Source organism: Lactuca sativa, chromosome 8 (genome assembly GCF_002870075.4).
Source record: "Lactuca sativa cultivar Salinas chromosome 8, Lsat_Salinas_v11, whole genome shotgun sequence".
Taxonomy (NCBI): domain Eukaryota; kingdom Viridiplantae; phylum Streptophyta; class Magnoliopsida; order Asterales; family Asteraceae; genus Lactuca; species Lactuca sativa.
Genome location: NC_056630.2, coordinates 88,563,652 through 88,584,162, shown reverse-complemented (window position 1 = coordinate 88,584,162; position 20,511 = coordinate 88,563,652). Strand labels below are relative to the sequence as shown.

Sequence of the window (20,511 nt, the reverse complement as noted above, 5' to 3'; positions counted from 1 at the left end):
TAGATGAACTAGTCTCTTACAAGGAAGCAATGGCAGGCCCTGAGGCTTCCAAGTGGAAAGAGGCAATGGAAAGCGAGATAAAATCCATGGATGACAACCAAGTTTGGAATTTGCTTGATAATGCTCCAGGTCGTAAGACAGTTGGTTGCAAATGGATCTTCAAGAAGAAGACAGACATGGATGAGAATGTACACACATTCAAAGCTAGACTGGTTGCGAAAGGTTTCACACAAACCCCAGGGGATGACTATGATGAAACTTTCTCACCAGTAGCCAAGATTAAATCTATCAGGATATTGCTCGCCATAGCTGCCTTTCATGACTATGAAATATGGCAGATGGATGTTAAGACTTCCTTCCTTAATGGGAAGCTGGCTGAGGATGTTTACATGAATCAGCCAAAGAGTTTCTTCGATGCAAAGTTTCCCAATAGAGTGTGTAAGCTAGAGAAATCCATTTATGGATTGAAACAAGCATCTTGCAGCTGGAATCTTTGCTTCCATGAGGAAGTCAAAGAGTTTGGTTTCTCTAGGAGTGAAGATGAGTTTTGTGTGTATATCAAGGCTAGTGGGAGTATAGTAACTTTTCTAGTGTTATATGTCGATGACATATTACTCATTGGTAACAACATTCCAACCTTGAACGAAGTTAAGTCTTGGCTTGGAAAGTGTTTTGCCATGAAAGACCTTGGAGAAGCTACCTATATTCTTGGGATTAGGATATTGAGAGATAGAAAGAAGAGACCAATTGGACTTAGTCAGAGCACATACTTGGATAAGGTACTAAAGAGGTTTAGTATGGAAAATTCCAAGAAGGGAGAGCTACCTATCCAGAGCAACACAAAATTGAGTAAGACTCAATGCCCTAGTACAGACGAGGAAATAGCAGACATGAGTCGTGTACCTTATGCTTCCGTTGTGGGATCAATCATGTACGCTATGACATGTACTCGCCCTGATGTGGCCTTTGCTTTGAGCATGGTCAGTCGCTATCAGGGAAACCCGGGTAGAGCTCATTGGACAGCAGTAAAGAATATACTCAAGTATTTACGAAGAACGAAGGACTGGGTCCTTATACTTGGTGGCAATGATACTTTGAGAGTAGATGGTTATAGTGATGCCAGTTTTCAAACGGAAAGAGATAAATTCCGTTCTCAGTCTGGTTGGGTATTTTTACTGAATGAAGGAGAAGTTACTTGGAAAAGTTCCAAGCAAGATACGGTGGCTGATTCTACTTGTGAATCAGAATACATAGCAGCGAGTGAAGCGTCTAAAGAAGCAGCTTGGTTGAGGAACTTCATCGGGGATCTCGAAGTTGTTCCAACCATCCAGGAGCCTATGGAACTGTTCTGTGATAATGAGGGAGCGGTTGCCTTAACTAAGGAACCCAGAGACCATGGTAAGACCAGACATATCGACAGAAAGTACCATTTCATTAGACAGAGAGTAGAAGAAGGCCATCTTGTTGTAAAGAGGGTATCATCTGAAGATAACCTAGCAGACCCCCTCACAAAGTGTCTGAGTAGGGTTAAGCATATTCAGCATGCTCAGAGCATAGGTCTGAAAGATGATGTTAGTTTTAGTAGTTAGATTAGTTTTGTCCTGAAACTTGTTACAAAGTAAATGTAATTGTCTTTTGGTGATTAAATAATAAAGTATTATTTATGAGTTTGTTTACACCCTTTTGTCAATTGTTTATTATTGTGTTTCATATTTTGCATGTTTTACTTCCCGAATAATATGATTGTTCAAACTCCACAGTCGCTCGTACTTTTGGAAGTAAGTAGTGATTTAAGACTGTCATGAATTGGATTGCAGATTGTCTAAGGATAGACATGGCAATAGAATTTTTGCAATGTTCATGAGTACCTAGAGAGTGAGATTTGAGTATTGGATAAACCAACGCTCAGAGTATTACTTCATGGAATTCATCACGAGTAATACTGAGACGATAATATCTATGATCTTGGAACAAAGATATATGAGTTGTAATTTGCAAGTCGACTATACATTGGTGATACGAAAAAGCATCAGTAACTTGGTGTTATAAAACGTATTGTAATTTATGGTTTGATGAGTAAAAGATACAAGCATATGAGTCAATGTTTATTCGTTCCTTTTGCCCTAACGGGAAAAGCGATATCTGTGGGCCCCTCGATGATTTGGTGTTGATTTTTGTGCTGGGCCCAGCCAGGACTGAATTGATGTGTTCGATTAGAAGTCCTATATCATCACAAATCAGGAATCGAGAAACATAGATTCTGGACAAAATAGGTTGATTACATTCCATGTCTTTTGTCTAGGGATATCTAGCAGAACGAAGGATTATATGATCACTTATCTTAGGACACGTAACTGACTGGGTCAGAGTTCGGCAGCAGCTTTTTGGAAGCTACAATTTGCTGGTCAAATTTAGAAGGCATACTAGAAATTATAGTTACAGACTTATCCAAGTGGGAGACTGTTGGATTAGGTGTCTAAGCCCATAACTATAATAGGTATGTACTTGAATTGATAGCAGTACAGTCCTTTTGGGTTGCCCTCAAACCTAGCAACTGGACAAGGAAATTATGAAAGGAGAGATATTAATTTATTATAAGATTAATAAATTAATATAAATGAATTTATTAATATGTTAAAAGATTAATATATTAATAAGAAATCATTATTTTTAATTAATTGTTAGCCAGAAATTAATTAGAATTGATTTTGGGGTTAAAATAATTAATTATGAAGTGCAGGGACTAGTTTGCAATTAACTGATAGTTGAATTGAAGGTTCCAGAACCCCCTTGGAAGGAGGTGGACGAAAACCCTAGGGGAAACCCTAGAGAATTCGTCCAATGGGTCCAAGATAAGGCCCTTGGGTTTTGCTTAGGCCCTAAGCAAAGAATAACTAGGGTTTCCCCTAAACCCTAGATCCACTACTAGAATATAAGCCTTTAATGACGCGCAAACCATGACACGCAGTGATTTACGATATGCAAAAGCGTGTGCCCTAAAAATAATGTCATCTCTTCTAAAATTTGAAGGATTTAGAACGCGCATTTTTATGTGCCCTTGAAATTAGTGTCAGAACAAAAAAGAAAAAACCACGGAGGGCACTCAGCATAAAAAGCGTGTCGTCTAATCTTGTCGCTTTATATTTTTTTAGGAAGGCGCGCGTTCTTCGGGGTGGGGGGAAATGAAATCCCAAAAAATTTAAACACCCGCCTGATGCATCTCCTTCTAAAATCCTCTACCAAAAAACAGCCTCCACCAGCATCTGAACGGGCCCTCGCCAGTTACTTCTACTCCACCATCAAGCTCTTGCTTCGCTTATAGAGGTGGTGGCGCTGCTAGTGGTTGTCCTTCATCTTCTCTACCCCTCACCTGTGTCTTCACTTATACATAGGCCCATCACTCGCATACAATTGTAAACATATGCGGTTTGGGGGTTCTTATTGGCGACTCATTTCCTCTCCCTGTCGAGTTCGAAATTGTCACTGGAGGAAGTAAGGGTAGTGGAAGATGATGAAGGACCTTCATTGTAGGTGTTTTTTTATTATTATTATCATACTGTAACACGCCACCAGCCGACAACCTTCGCTCTCTCCTTCTGCTTTTCTCTGTAAACCCTAATCCGCCTCCACCACTACCCAATCTACCTCAACTCACCTCTGACCTCGGCTCATCTGTGTTCTCTCATATCTCCCTCTTCAAATACATCCTCCCTAATTCTAGGGCTTTTTATTCAGGTTCTCACAAAAGCAAAACGAACCAGAGCATGGGTGGACGATTCACTTTCATTTTCCGGCTTCCCCACTATCATCGATATACTAGCATTAGTCGTCCTTGGAGTCACCATCTCCATCTGAAACGAACCTAGAAAAAACTAATATCCCAACTTCCCTAACACTTTCTGCATCAAAATCGATCCCTCCATAAAAACTTTAACCACCGGTAATAACCTCCATCTCCACACCACTAACAACGCATCCCATCATCAGTCTCTCTTCCAAGAATTTTCCATGGATTTTTCTGAATTTGAAATCACGCTTCAGAGTTTTTTCTACAGGAGGAAAAGAAATGACTTCTCCAAGGTATGTTCTTATTCTTGTCTTTTCCTTCTCTCTATTCTCTTTCTTTTTATTATACTTCTTCTTCCTTCTTGTTTGTTGTTTTAAGAAAACTAATTATACGTACTTCATGTGCTAATTAGAAGATCAACATTTGTAAAGCATATATATAATGATGAAATGCCCACATTAGAAGAAAATATTGATGCTCTAACTTTTTTCCTCCAATGGAACTGTGGATTTTTATAAACCCTAGCTTCTACATAAACCCCTCTTTTAACCGAGCTTGGAAAGACCACGTGGCTTTCCACATTTAAGAGTTCTTCCTGAAGATGTATTATTATTATTATTAAATATTACTCTCTTCATAATCAAATCATCCAAGAAAATGAAATTCCTTTTATTAATTTATTTGTTTCTAATAACAGGGTGTTGCAATGCTTGATATTTCTAATTATGTATGAAGAGTTGATCACCATAGAGATATGCGTATAGATATCGATCATATGTCTTATGAGGTATACAAAGATTGGTTTCTTTTTTAGTCAAATTACGAAAATGACCTTTTGTGTATATGCAGGAGCTTCTTGCATTAGGTGAGCAGATTGGGAATGCTGGATCGGGGTTATCAGAGGATTTTATTTCAGGTTATTTGAAAACAAGGGTATTTATGTCTTCTAAGTTGGAAGTTGTTTCATCTGCTGATCAATAACTTAGTTTCTGCACAGTTTGTCTCATAAGGGTTTTCTAAAATTTATCAAAGATTTTCATATGATGGACATACAACAACCCCAAAGCAACTCAGGAGGCAGTCTATAAAAATTCCAACAGAAAAGTACCTAAAACTGAAGGTGGCAAAAATAACATGATGATACGTGTAGCCGCAGAAACTCAACAAGGTGGTGTTGCTGCTATAGACCATGGGGAAATGCCAAATAATTTTGGTAAATTTATATCCTATTTATGATGGTATTTATTTTTTATGCGTAGCGTAGTAAATAAATATATTTGTGTTGTGATATGATATTAGCAGGTGGGAATAAAAGCTTGTACAATGACAGGGTTGAGTCTTTTGCAGCAGCAACAGGAGAGGGTCAAGACAGGGAATTTCATTTATTAATCCTGGAACAGATAATTGATATGTTTTGGTTTCTTATGTTGAGGGTTTGTATGCAACAGGGGGTCAAAAAGGTGTAGTAGTAGTAGTAGTAGTAGTGATAATATAAATATATTGGGTGAGACGTCCTTCATCATCAACATCATCTCATGAAGGGGGTTATGTGAGGTGGATTCAACTTTCAGAGAAAGAGAAACTAGGTAGAACATGATGATGATGGTAGGTGGTGGTGGGTTTAGGAGGACGTCATCATTGAGTGATGCATCCGTGGCAGTATCAGAAACAACATCTTTTAGCGACATGCTTAGAAGCAATAATAATAGTAATAATAATCATCTTATTAGGAAGCCACCCTCACCAGATCTAGAGGGTGCAGCAGAGGGACACAATAGCAAAACTGTGGTGGTGGTGGTGGTGGGAAAAAGAAAGGCAAAAAGGGGAGGCAGATCCAACGCATTCAAGATTACCAGCAAAAAATTTCAAAAAATCGAATCATTTGCACCCTGTGTAGTATTAAAGCTCAGAACCCAATAACAAAAGTATCCCAAAACTAACCAAAAAAAAGAGAGAAAATAGTTAGAGGGAAGTGTGTGGATTACCTGCAACCTGAATACAAAGGAGAGGTTAGAGTGAAGTAGCAGCAGGTTCCTACATAAGTTTGATAAATTTAAGTTTTTCTTTCTTTAGTAATACAAAAACATAAATGTTGTGGTTTTAGAAAAAGCACGAATGCAAGTAGAAGCCAAGGCAGCTGAAGATGCTCGGAGGCGAGTGGAGGAGGAAGCTACTGCAGAAGCAAAACGGAAAAGAGACCTGGAGAGGGAATCAACCAGACAAGCATTATTGAAGGTATTCCGTATTTCTATTTTGCAACATATATTTTATTATAATATATATTTTATGTATTTCTATTTTGCAGCATTATTAAAGATTTTTTTTCAGATAATGATCATTTATTGGAAAAATTACATAATAGAAGAAAGATTAAGAAGATATCAGATATAGATATATATATATCTGATATCTTCTTAATCTTTCTTCTATTATGTAATTTTTCCAATAAATGATCATTATCTGACAAAAATCTTCCATATGATGCAGAGATGGATCTTGGTATCAGGAAGAAGGGGCTCATTCTCTTAGGGGATCTGTATCATCATACAGGGTTTCATTGGTAATTTTGATATTTCATTTTTCTGTTGCTCTAAAATAAAATTTCTTCAAGTTGTAATTTTGATTGTGTTTTGTGCAGATGCTTATCACATGTGTTTGTATTTTGGCTGTTGACAACATTGACATATTTTTGAATTGAATAAGTTTCACCATTATTGTTTAACACCTTTTCTAAATAAATTTGATAGATGGAGAGATCTGAGAGGGAGATTAGAGAATCTAAACTCCAAGAACTAATAAACAAACATTTTGCAGCAAGTTCAGTTCCAAAAGGCATCCATTGTCTCTCTTTGAGATTAACCGATGAATACTCATCTAATGCCCATGCACGCCGCCAGTTGCCCTCACCGGAGTTTCTCCCTGTTCTTTCTGACAACTCATATTACCATTTTATCCTTTCAACTGACAACATCTTTGCAGCTATTGTTGTGGTCACTTCTACAGTCCAGTCATCTCTAACACCTGAGAAGATTGTTTTCCATGTCATCACTGATAAGAAAACATACGCAGGCATGCACTCATGGTTTGCCTTAAACCCCATCTCACCTGCCATTATTGAAGTCAAAGGTGTTCATCAGTTTGACTGGTTGACCCGAGACAATGTTCCTGTTCTTGAAGCCGTTGAAAATCATAATGGAATTCGTAATTACTACCATGGAAATCATATATCAGACACTAATGTTGGTGATACTGTTACTCCAAGATCATTTGCCTCATAATTACAAGCTAGAATCCCTAAATACATATCCTTGCTCAATCATCTTCGCATATATCTCCCAGAGGTAACCAGTAATTTGATTTTATTGTAAATTAAAAAATGGTCCCTATGCCTCCTGTTTTGACCACGTTTAGTCCAAAATTAAACTCTTTTTCAGTTTCGGTCCTTATCTCAAGTTTTCATATCGATTTTGGTCCTTATTTCAAGGTTTTAAGAACCAAAATCAATATGAGAGCTTGAAATATAAGGACTGAAGTTGAAAAAGTTGTCAAATTTAGACTAAACACTGTAAAATCAGAAAGCACATGGACCCTTTTTGTAACTTAAAGTTTATATATGCATCTGAAAGTTTAGATTTGAATGGTTATTTGAGACCTTTCCACATGTGATAAATTCTTCCCAAGTTTTCTATTTTAATGTCAAATCTTTAACATAACTTTGTTCACCTCATCAACTTCCAATCTAAATCAATGCAGCAAAGACGTAGGCTTAGTGAAAAAACTCATGGATGATTGTTTGACTAGTCAACTCTCCAATTCCCTTCGTCCACACGATGTTGTTTCTGCATTGGGCCCCATGTATGAAGGTCATGACAACAATGGATGCAAAAAATTGCAGGTCTCAAATCAACCATTTGGAAAGCACTAAAGGTTTGACTTTTTTTTATTATTCCGAATAGCTTTTATTAATCCTTGTAATTATACTTTTATCTTTTTTCTATTAGATGTGCATCCTCAGTTCAGTCCTTGATAAGTGCCTAAGGCTGCTTTGTTTTGAGTCGGCAGCACCTTGTGATACCTCTTGCAAACTCAGGTATGTAGCTTTATTATTCCGAATAGCTCTTGTTTTCTAGTATTCGAAGATCATATGTCTTGATTTCATGCATAACAATAGAGAGATATTGCAGCGTCTTTAATAGAGCTATGTAGCATTATAATCCTTCAAATGTGATGGAAACATATGAGGTGCAGTGGATAAGCAAAGAAAACTCTTAATCCCAATGATGTCAATAATCTTCCAGAAACTAAAAATCTTCATTGTTTGTACGATGCATGATATATTTGCATCCCATGCTATATTATTTAGATGCTTTAACTTTCATTAATTGGTTTGAGTGTTGGTGTTTAGTAATTAAACTCAATTTATTCCTCTTTTTATTAACAACTTTTATTTATTCATGATCTTCATCTGTCTTCTGCTTTTGGGCGGCTTGTAATTTCAAGTGATGGAGTCTGGGATGCTCTTTCCACTGAATCAGCTCTGGAATGCAGTCGCGGATTGGCTCCGGAATCAGCAGCAGCACAAATTGTCAAAGTACGGAAACAAAAAAATGTCAAATTTGTAATAATATATTATGCAATGGATTCTATTTTTGTATGACATTAAATTTTATGAAATGGATTATATTTTTTTGTATATGATATTTTATTTTCTATTATGATGCATTAAATGCAAATTTAATTTGAAAATTAGTAAATCTATAAAAAAATATATTTTTTTAAACATTTAAAATTTTGATACGCAAAAATGTGTGTCATCTTCATTTATGACATGACCTTTCTTGACAGGGGCTTTCTTGATACGCATTGCGTGTCATTAACACGTGCGTCGTAAGGTTACGACACGCGAATGCGTGTTGTCTTCCTTTATGACAAGGCCTTCCTTCATACGCATTGCGTGTCGTAAAGGCGCGTCGTAAATGAGCGTCGTCTATAGACGACACGCAAAAGCGCGCCGTCTCTCTTTATGACAGGGCCTTCCTTGACGCGCAAAATCGCGTCGTCTCTCTTTATGACAGGGCATTCCTTGACGCGCATTTGCGCGTCATCTGAGCCATTTACGACGCGCAATGAGCATCGTAAAAGGCTGTTTTTATAGTAGTGATCCTTCAACTATTTAAGGAGCCTCCTGGTTCACATTTGAGGACACTGATTTCTTTGGAAGAAACCCTGGCCGATTTGCATACTCCCTCCCCTCTCTCCTCTACTTTCCTTCTTGCTAGTTTGGGTGTGATTCCATTAGAGGCATTACACTTGTGGTGCTAAGCTTCCAAGAAGCTCAAGATCAAGATCAAGGGAATTGTCAATTGTTTGCTATAACAATTGAAAGGTATGTGACTCCTAACCCTTGTTTATGAATTTCGAAAATACTCACCTCCTCTAGGGTTCTTGTTTTGCAATTCAAAGTTGTATGTTCAATAGTTAAAACATAGATCCAAAGTAGGTTGCATGTTAACTTAGGAATTGTTTTCTAGTTTATTTGTTTTACCTAAATCCCATCAAAGTGAACACATAGAGTTCAAAAATACCTAATTAAAAACATTGAGTTCAAACACCAAGTGAACACATAGAGTTCAAAAATACCTAATGAACACATTGAGTTCAAAAATACTTATTATTTCGTCTCACATCAACTATTTCATCTACCCATGTTCTACCCAATATATTTGTAGATGCAAACACATATACAGTTTAAATCTTTTAAAACATGTATAAAACATTATTTCAACATCTATCTCAAGTAAACAAACAATGTATAAACACCTAGCACATACTTCATAGCAAATACTTCATATCTATGCGGTAGAAGAAAGTGAATATACATTCACACATATAGCAACAAAATATACACATAACACGTATTTCATAACTCCTTCATCTGAACTCCGTTTTCGTATTTCTTTTTATCGTTGGACTACTATCGAAGACATCTTCGACTCTCGTTTAGATCACTAAGGATATATATATCTATCTAATTTAAATTCACTATTTACGTCGCGTTGGGTCGTGCCGGTTCTGTCGCGAAACTTCGACAGGTCATAACTTCTTCGTTATAACTCGGATTTTGGCGTAACCTTGTGACATATACTACAACTTGGTTAAGATTAATCCTTCTAAATAATCTTCCATAAAAAATTCATTATTGATGCTTATCGTCTCTAAATTGACTAGCCCGGATCTACGGGCGTTACAATTATCTCCCCCTTAGGATGATTACGTCCCGGAATCATCAACTAAATAGGGCTTGAATAATGATTGCACACATTATCTCTTCATCCTAGGTAATAACCGTAACTTCTACATTTCCTCGAAAGAGTATTTAACTCTATGTCTTTCTTGAACGCAGACGATGCCCAATCTTTCATCTGCTTATCGTACTATGATGTACTTTCAATCATAACTTCCGAGTTACAAAATAAATCCTTATTGAGGACCCCTTATTCTTCTTAGGATAAGTACCTTCATTCATCTATTGCAATAGATCGATGGGTCATGTTCTAATGACCTCTCATCGTATGATGCAACGCTTAGACTTAAGTCTCTTAGAGTCAAATTCCAGAATTGAATATACCTTCCTTCATATTCTAATGTGATATAATCACATTTTTAACATGTAGCATGCCTAGATACATAATCCTTTTTTTAACGAGTGCGATACTATCAATCGCATTGATTTCAATCTTCTGACTTGAGTCAGATGCTACCTCGAACTTGGTTCTATGAACCACGTAACAAACTCCTCGTAGTCGGACTCAATTTGATATGACCACTAGGGTCAGAATAACAACCATCTTACTAGTCACTACCGAAACAAGGGTAAAGACACACTTGAACAAAACGGAATCAATTACTAGCTTCTTGGTAACCTTGTGACTTTCCCTGATCCAAGCGTGAGTCCTGTGCTTCCAGTAGTATAGATCTCTACTACTATTCACACCTACTCATACTCATCCCAAGTATTGTCTCGCAGTCCCCAAGTCCTAAAATCACAAAACAAGTTAACACATACGAATGTGTCCAATTTAATCATACATAGTTTCCTAGACTCTACTAGGACTTTCTTCCATACATATCTTCAATCATCAATTCTACTTCAACTCGGTTGGTGATGGAAATTCCAGACGATGGGACAACTTCAAGAATTACACCAATCGTTCCACCATCCTGCCAATCGAAGGTGTACCTCAGACGTACCGTACTCCTCTAAACGTTCCGTTTATTTTACCATACATATTCTAAAGGCAAGATATCACTCTTACGAAATCTTCCGATAGGTATCATTCACTATCATAAGCCTCCCAATTCCTCCATATACTCACTTCTCTACGAGTCTTCACCATAACGCTTTGTACATCCAAGCAGACGTTCGGTGCACCGGGACGAGAATATAGATAGAGGAAGGTTTAGACGTGTAATCCTCCTTATTACTCCGAAAAATTACATGCCAATTCTAATATCATAATTAAACGTTTAGAACCCTGAGCACATAAAATTTCTAGATCCGGTCAACAACAGACCATAGATCCAAACAAATAATAGCATATAAGGCAAACATATAGCATATAGCACATAAAAGCATTTTAGGCATCTTTCCTAAAATATACTAGTGCTCGTGTCTAAAATATGGTAGGCACTCATCTTACAATCATCGCTTAGCATTCTAAGTTTAAGTCTAGAAATCCTACAAATTCCTAGTTCGCTTAAACTAATACTCTGATACCAACTATGACATCCCCAATTTCACGGCCAGAAAAGACCGATTTGTTTATGCTTTGTTTTATAAAACCAGAGTAAATCCTTTTGATTAAAAGAGTTGCGGAATTTGTTCCCAAAAAAAAATATGATAAAATTTATCAAAACGTTTCTCAAAGAGAATGTATTTTCATTAAATAATAAAACCTCGGGATGTCATGTTCCGATACAGACCAAAAGCATAAACAATATAAAATAGACCTTACAACAGTTATTTGTAACTACTGATCTATAATCCAAAATCTCTCGTCAAGTCCACCAATTTATACTCTTGTGCCATTACCTGTAATGCAAAGAAAACTGAATGGGTCAGGCTTGGGAGCCTGGTGAGCAAATAGGGTTTTCAACCCACAATAATACATTTATTATATTCAATTATCAAACAATCAACCCAAATACTCATTCCCATTATCCCCTTTATTTCTTAAGGATTTACCCTAAGAATCAACTATCCTTTATCCATTTATTCCTAAGGATTGACCTAAGGAATTGACACAAAGTCCACCACTGCCAAGGTCCACAAATTACGACTGGTAAACACTCAGTTCAACATACTTAACAAACACCTAGTTCTAACACTCCTAGTGAACAATTAATTCAAAACATCTGGTGAATACTTAGTTCTAAAACACTTAGTGAACACACTCAGTTCAACAACACCAAGTGAACACATCTAGTTCAAAAATACTTAATGAACACATTGAGTCCAAAAATACCAAGTGAACACATAGAGTTCGGAAATACCTAATGAACACATTGAGTTCAAACACCAAGTGAACACATAGAGTTCAAAAATACATAATGAACACATTGAGTTCAAAAATACTTATTATTTTGTCTCACATCAACTATTTCATCTACCCATGTTCTACCCAATATATTTGTAGATGCAAACACATATACAGTTTAAATCTTTTAAAACATGTATAAAACATTATTTCAACATCTATCTCAAGTAAACAAACAATGCATAAACACCTAGCACATACTTCATAGCAAATACTTCATATCTATGCGGTAGAAGAAAGTGAATATACATTCACACATATAGCAACAAAATATACACATAACATGTATTTCGTATAAAATACTTCATATTTATGCGTTAAAAGAAAATAACCACACACTCATTTGGTTAGACAATGCTCGGGCAGCACTACAACACTAAGAGTAGTATGATTCGGTGAAACCGGGATCACTTCGCACACCGGGCTTCTCGCGGGCAGAGCTTCGGCTCGGAAACTCTTTTCTTGTTGGGATCTTCGGGCTTCGGGACTTGCTTCGGGTCTCGGAGTTGATACCAGTGCTTCGAGGGTACTTCTTTGCATGTAAATCGAGGTAAAACGGGAGAGAGAGAGAAGAGAAAATAGCAACCCTAAATGGTTGGCCCTTCAAATCTATTTATAGGGGAAAATCTGCCCTTGCCACGTCGTGGCACCTTTTTCCACGTCGTGGGCTTGATCGTCATTGCATGCGTCATCACAAGTTGCATCTGGGGGACTCCTGGAGGTGTCAGAATACTTGCCACGTCGTGGCACTGCTTGCCACGTCGTGGTATCTGACAGTTTTGGGGTTTCGCGCCCCAAACTTCAGAAATTCATAACTTTCGCATACGAACTCCGTTTTCGACGTTCTTTATATCGACGCGTAGGTGGTATGTATTCTTTCATGTGTTTATTTTGAAGTTTGAGATATTGTGTTTATATTATGTTATGCGTAGGTACTTTTCTTGTGAGTTCTGTACCTGCTTTGGTGTTATTTGACTCGGGTGCGAGTCGGTCTTTTGTATCTTTGGCTTTTCAGTACTTTTCTTGTTAGGATACTAGGACTTGGGCTTTCTCCCATAATATTCTTTTTCTAGTTAGTTAGAATGGTGGGATCTCATAAAGTTTGCAACTTTTTGAATCTTTAGGACATTTGGTGTAGTTTGTGGCTTAGATATGAAGTTTGGTTGTATTTTGACGTCATGCATGCGATTTAGGTCATAGACTCTCATTTTGACCTAATATGGGTTTAAGACATGCTTTGGACATGCATGTATATAAAGCATCAACTTTCATGTTGGTTTTAGTGTTAGAAACACTTCTAGAAAAGATGGATTTTAGACTTAAACGAATAAGTGATTAATGGATAAGTTCATGCCTTATGGAACCTAGGGTTTAAGTGTTGGACGTTTTTGGATGGTCCTAATGGGTAAAGTTAGAAACTTTATCCTTCTAGATCATATTTTGAGTTAGATCTGAGCTTTAAAGCTCGTAAGGATGAATAAAACAGCTTAATCCATTAAGCTGTTTGGAACACAGTTCCCACGACATGGAATCAGGTCGCTACACCATGGCGACTGGGGTCAGATCGTCTATTTTATCGTTTAGGGTCCACGACGTGACCAAGGATGGTCGCGTTGTGGCTAGTCAATGTTGATCATTAACTTTGACTTTTGACTTCCAATCAAACCCCTAGTATTGGATGAGAAGCTAAGGGTGTACTTTATATGGCTGTATAGGTGGTTGGTAGCATATGTGTTCACATCAGTAGTAGCAGTTGCAGTTGATCTTAGTTTGATAGGTGAGTTCCTTTAATGTACTCATGGGTCGAAGGCACCAATGTCGGCCCACTGCATTATGTTTGTAGGATGATAGTTGTCTTTGTGACACTTACTGTTATGCATGTATGTTCTTGTTGTCTTTGTGACTCTTGTTGATGTGATTGTTGTTGGATTAGGTGTCTAAGACCATAACTATAATTGGTATGTACTTGACCCGAGAGTAGCATGGTCCTTTTGGGTTGCCTTCACCAGTGCAACTTGATAGGATGGACTTTTGAGAATAAGGTTATTTGTGATTTGTTAATATATTACAAGTATAATATATTAATATGAAATCATGTTATTTAATTAGTATTGATCAAGGATTAATTTGGAATTAGTTTAGTGATCAATAGAGATTGATTAAATATACGGGGACTGATTTGGTAAATCAATGATTCTTATAGTGTGGGCCAATGATCCACAGTTATTTAGGATGGGCTAAACCAACATGGACAGTCCATGGAGGTTTAACCCATGGAGCTTATAGAGATTTTCTATGACAATGAGGGTGCAGTTGCATTAACCAAGGAACCAAAGGATCATGGCGGGCACATCGACATGAAATACTACTTCATAAGACATCGGGTGGAATAAGTACTCCTCATTGTAAAGAGGGTATCATCAGATGAGAACCCATCAGATCCCCTCATGAAGGGGTTGAGTAGGGTTAAGCATTTGCAGCATGCGAGGAGCATTGGGCTGAAGGATGATATAGTTTTAATGATTAGATAGCTATTTTGAAACTTGTAATAGATAAAATGTAATTGACATTTGATGATTAAATAAAAGGTGTTTTATTTATGAGTAAAGTTACTTTCTTGTGTCAATTGTTTACTATTGTTTCATTTTGCATGTTTTGACTTCCAGAATAATTATATTATTCAAACTATCCACAGTCGATCATACTTTGGAAGTAGGTTTTGAGACAAGACTGTCATGACTTTGGCTTGTAGATTGTTCGAAGTGTTTTAGACATAGCAAGAGATTGCTACAACATTCATGAGTGTTCATAAGGTCTGAGTATTGGATTAAACCCATGCTCACTTGAATCACTTCATGGAATTTATCATGAGTGATCGTCAGATGATAATATCATATAAGTCTTCAAACCAAGATATATGAGTTGTTGACTATAAGTTGGTTGTACATTGATAGTGTAAAAACGCATCGATAACTTGATGTTATAAAACACACTGCTATTTATGATTTAACGAATAGTTTGTACAAGCATATAATGTCGAAGTTTATCTATTCCTTTTAATTCTTGAAGGATTAAAAGCAATATCTTGGGCCCCTTAATGATTTTGCTTTGACTTATGTGTCGGGCCTGGTCGGGACTAAATTGATGTGTTTAATTAAGTTCTCTGCAAACAAATCGGAAATCGAGAAAAAAACTGCTGAACAATAAGTATAACATTGTTCCATGTATTTTTCCAGCTGATATCTTGAAGAACAGAGGATTATATGATCCCTTATTTAAAGGACACGTCACTGACTGGGTCAGAGTTCGACAATGGCTTTTAAGCGCTACGATTTCTAGTCGGTTATTTAAGTCGTACTTGCAGTTATAGTTATTAGACTTATCCAAGTGGGAGACTGTTGGATTAGGAGGCTAAGACCATAAATATAATTGGTATGTACTTGACCCGAGAGTAGCATGGTCCTTTTGGGTTACCTTCACCAATGCAACTTGATAGGATGGACTTTTGAGAATAAGGTTATTTGTGATTTTTTAATATATTACAAGTATAATATATTAATATGAAATCATGCTATTTAATTAGTATCGATAAAATATTAATTTGGAATTAATTTAGTAATCAATAGAGACTAATTAAATATACGGGGACTGATTTGGTAAATCAATGACTCTTATAGTGTGGGCCAATGATTCATGGTTATTTAGGATGGGCTAAACCAATATGGATAGTCCATGAATTTTTAACCCATGGACCCTAAGTGTATGAAGAGTCATGGTGCATTAGGGTTTGCATGGATGTAATCCTAGCACTTGTCACACTATAAAAGGAACTCCCTAGAGCTAAAATCGGTTGCCACATACATTCTTGAAGAGTGTGAATCGATTTTGTGCTAAGCAAGTTATTCTCTCAAGCCTCCTTTTGCACTTGGTGTTTGTGACACATTAGAGGCATCACATTTGAGGTGTTAAAGCTTTTGAAGGCCAAGAACTAAAAGTCCTACTAAGAGGTAAGCTATCTAACTAGTTATGTTGTTAAATTGTAAAATTGTATGCTAGTTAGGATGTATGCTTTGGAAAATCAAATTCCATGTATAATTAGAGAAAACATAGATCCAAAGCATCTAGGGTTGCATGTGCACCATAAGGTTGTTAGAGTGCTCAAAACCCTTCAATTGTATGCTTTGCTATAGGGGTGAAATACACTTGATACTGGTTGAAAGAGACTTAAGGGGGTGAAATAGACCCAATACTGATTGAAAGAGGCCGAATTGGGGGGGGGGAGTGAAATAGACCCAGTACCGGTTGAAAGAGATTGAAGGGGGGTGAAATAGACCCATTTATGTTTTGATTGTTATGTATCTATGGTATGGGACATTTTAGGGAAACTCACTAAGCTTTGTGCTTACAAGTTTATGTTTATGGTTTCAGGTACTTTCAGTTCGAAAGGGAAGGGTCTGACATGATCGCACCGCATGCACCAGTATTCCACATTTTATGACTTGATTTGTACTTTGATAACTAATTTATAAATTATCATCTTTTGAGGAGTTTTTGAAATAAATGAATGGTGCTGCTGTTGATTTAAAAATGAAATTTTTACTTAGAAAATTTTGGAACGTTACAAAGTTTTCTCATTATACTATATATTGCACTATGTGTCCTAGTGTGCTAGGATGTGGTTAGGATGTTGTATGCTATTAAGCAAGTAGACTTGTAGACTGTTACCATTGAAGTTGAATTGTCTGTTTATTTGTAATATGCATATGTTGACATATTTGTGAAGGGCCGAGGCATACAAGTGCTGAGCCAAACAGAACACGCGCATAAGTTTTTCACTCTGAAGACTTCTAAAAAAATAGTTGCGATATTAAAAGTGTTGCGCGTGTGCTACGCCGCAGAACTATAAGTGGCCTGAAGAGGTTTTTTTTTTACAAAAAACAAACAACACCTTAGTTTCTCAACCAATGTTCAAAACATGTTATAAACGGTTGAAGCTGGCCATTTATGGACATGTTATTGATAAACATGATTTGTGACGATGTAATTTTTGGGTTATGTGATAGTGTACTCCAATCTTAACTTTATATAAGAAATGATTAAGGATGAGCAAAGGAACTGACAGGGCCGGCCCAAGCCCGGGGCGAGCTGGGCCATGGCCCAGGGCAGCAAATCGTGAAGGGGCATCAATATTTCGAAGTTTGTTATAGGTATTTCTATTATTTGGGTCATATTCAAGTCCAATCCATTTCAAAAAGGGGCAGCCGCAAGCCTTTCTTAATATCAAGACCTAATTTGGTGCCAACTGGAATTGATTTCGCACGCTTCCCACTTCTCGATCCAATCAACAGCCACACTCCCACGCATAATAATTGAAGACGATGAAGACGAGGCGTCTGGTTTTGGTAGAAGGTGAGGTGACAGACTATTCAAAATAAAAATCGTGATCTACTCTAATTCAAACCAATAGGTCTCCTCTCTCACTCTCGCTTAGTCACTCCTCCTAATTTTGTTTTTTCATGAATCATTTCTTTTACAGTCCTGTCACACCCCAAAACCGATAACGGCGGAATACGTTTCGGGGTGGATGACGTAGTGAACAGTATCATCACAATTGCATGATAGTAGAAACAAGAAACATACAACCATATCATTACATATTGAATTTAATTACAAGCGTGTTTTGTAATGTTTAACAATCACTCAAAAGTAAGTAAAAAATAAGAGATGGGTCTTGTGTGCTCCACCTCTCCAAAAATGCCGCGTCTGTACCTGTCTATCTTTGACCTGAAGATACAAGTCATTTTGAAAACGATTATCAGCATAAGGCTGGTGAGTTCATGAGAGTTTAGTGTGAGTTTTTGTATACAAAGCATTAGTACGAAAAATGTATCATTTATATTCATAAGTAGTAGAAACTTAGAAAAATCCCATATTTTTCCAGAAATACATTTTAACTGACAATCTATGAAAAGTATACATTTCTTCATTTCTTTGAAACCGTTTATAGTGAGGTATATCGGCAAATCTCCGAATAATAAATGTGATAGAATAGGTTAGGCCTGAAATTAGTGATAGAGGTGCAAGCTTCCTTTAGTGATAGATACTTACTTACTTCAGGATGTAGTATAACATTTAGTGTAGTATTTTAGAGTAGTTATAGTGTATTCCTTGTTTACTAGTAGTGAGGATAATAGAGAACCCCATGACCTTCCCAGTCATGCACAATATAGTGAAGTAGTGGCATCCCTGGGCCTGTACGGCGCGGACTGAGATTAACAGTCGGGATGTAATAGCGTCTGCCCCGTATAGATCTATACATGTAGAGTCGTCTTCCTGCTGGAAAACTCCGGGCGTAGTGGATAGCGAATAGAGTACCTCGTAGTGGGTTAGTGTATTATTGTTTGTTTAGTGTTTTCTCTATTGTTATAGTGTAGTAATCTTTTAGTATTGATCATAGTGTATTCTCTTACTAGTGTATCGTCTAGTAATAGTGAGTATTATAGTGTAGTTAGTAATGACCTTAGCGAGTAGTAGCTGTAGCAACCGTAACCATACCTATTATGGTTATCTTAGTGGGGATGGTTCTTAGCACGTTAGTGACTTTATCGTTAAGTGAAAGCAGTACATTTGTATCCCATACTGATATACAAATATATAACTAAGAAATCAACGACAGTCGGACGGATAACCACTACCCTAAGCCCACAATCAAACAAGAACAGGAAATAAGGCGAGATATCGGTCCTAAGTCCTCTAAGTCTTACTTATATAAATATATCAGAGTGGTTACATTTTATAAGTAAATTGATTTAATAAAAGTATATTTTTTTTCTCCAAAAGAACATTTAAATTCTGATTCACTGCTTAAAAATAGTTTGAAAGGGTAAAACCCGTTTTTAAGGCATACGGACAAATCACATGTGATTTGAACTAAGGGTAGTGAATCACATGTGATTAATCCTTGTAACTCGGAAATCGTTCTGTAAAACTTTACATAGACGTTTATAAGCAACTTGTATCTCCACCCCCCCTAAAACATTCAAAACATTTGAAAGGTTCATTAAAGGGGTATGAACTCACCTGAAATCGCGGAAATCGGGTGAATCGGGTAAATCGGGTAAAAGTGTCGATTGAGCGTTTGGTACCAAATAACCACTTGAGCACCTTTTAGGATCCTAGTGTCATATGAAATATGTATTTTGCAAGAAGTTAATCATCTTATGCTTTTCATTATAGTATTTGGACATTCTAGCATCGTTTTCGGGATTTTAAGGCCTAGAAAGGGTTCCCGGGAGTGGTACAAGGCCATGGATGATTTACAGGAGGGTCCATGAGTTCACTCTCTTAGAGTTTATGGCCTAAAAGCCACCCATTGGGAGTTTACGGCCGTAAGCCCCCTAGGCTTGGCCGTAAACTCTTGTGACACTCCAAAATGTGTGTTTAGGGCCTTATCTCACTTCCTTAATTTAGTGGTGTGTGTTTTGAACCAAGAGGGAAGGATTAAACATCATAATTTGTGACATTTTTGGGGAGTTTACGGCCAAGACTTGATCTTGGGCCGTAAACTCCTATAGATCCTTCAAGATGTAGGTTTTACTTGTACAACATGGTCTCATATGTCTTAGATAAATCCTAGAAGGCCCTATAGTGAGTTTGGAACAATTTGGCATAAATTTTTGGGGAGTTTACAGCCCAAGAACATCCTTGGCCGTAAACTCTTCATTTGGTATCAAAATGAGATGTTTAATGGTACAACACACTTCCAAAGGCCTTAGATAAATTCCTTTCATGCATTAGGGTAGTTTAGGGACTTGTTTGACACAAAAGTTTGGGTGTTTACGGCCCAAGCTTAGCCTTGGCCGTAAACTCCTCTTTTTGTGTTCAAATGATGATGTTTAATGCACTTAAGCCTTCCTTGTTGTCATGTCTAAATTACCAAACACCCTAATTGATCTTTTGGGACTTAAATCATGGATTTGTGGGGTGTTTGAGGTGTTTACGGCCTAAGCTCAAGCTTGGGCCGTAAACTCCTTTTTAAGCATCATTTTCTTGTGTTTTTATGTCCAAACTCTTCTAGTTATAAGCCTTAATTAGTATACTAACTTACAAGAAGGAAAAACTTGGTCT

General features: G+C 37.1%; 1 protein-coding gene across 1 annotated transcript; it reads left to right on the top strand.

The window, feature by feature from the left end:
• Nucleotides 1-5,380: 5,380 nt before the first annotated feature.
• Nucleotides 5,381-7,065, top strand: LOC111906133 (probable galacturonosyltransferase 14). The gene is made up of 5 exons (XM_023901867.2): nucleotides 5,381-5,615; nucleotides 5,892-6,022; nucleotides 6,294-6,347; nucleotides 6,426-6,440; nucleotides 6,535-7,065. The coding sequence occupies exons 1-5, from the start codon at nucleotides 5,381-5,383 to the stop codon at nucleotides 7,063-7,065; spliced, it is 966 nt and encodes a 321-aa protein (XP_023757635.2).
• Nucleotides 7,066-20,511: the final 13,446 nt, after the last annotated feature.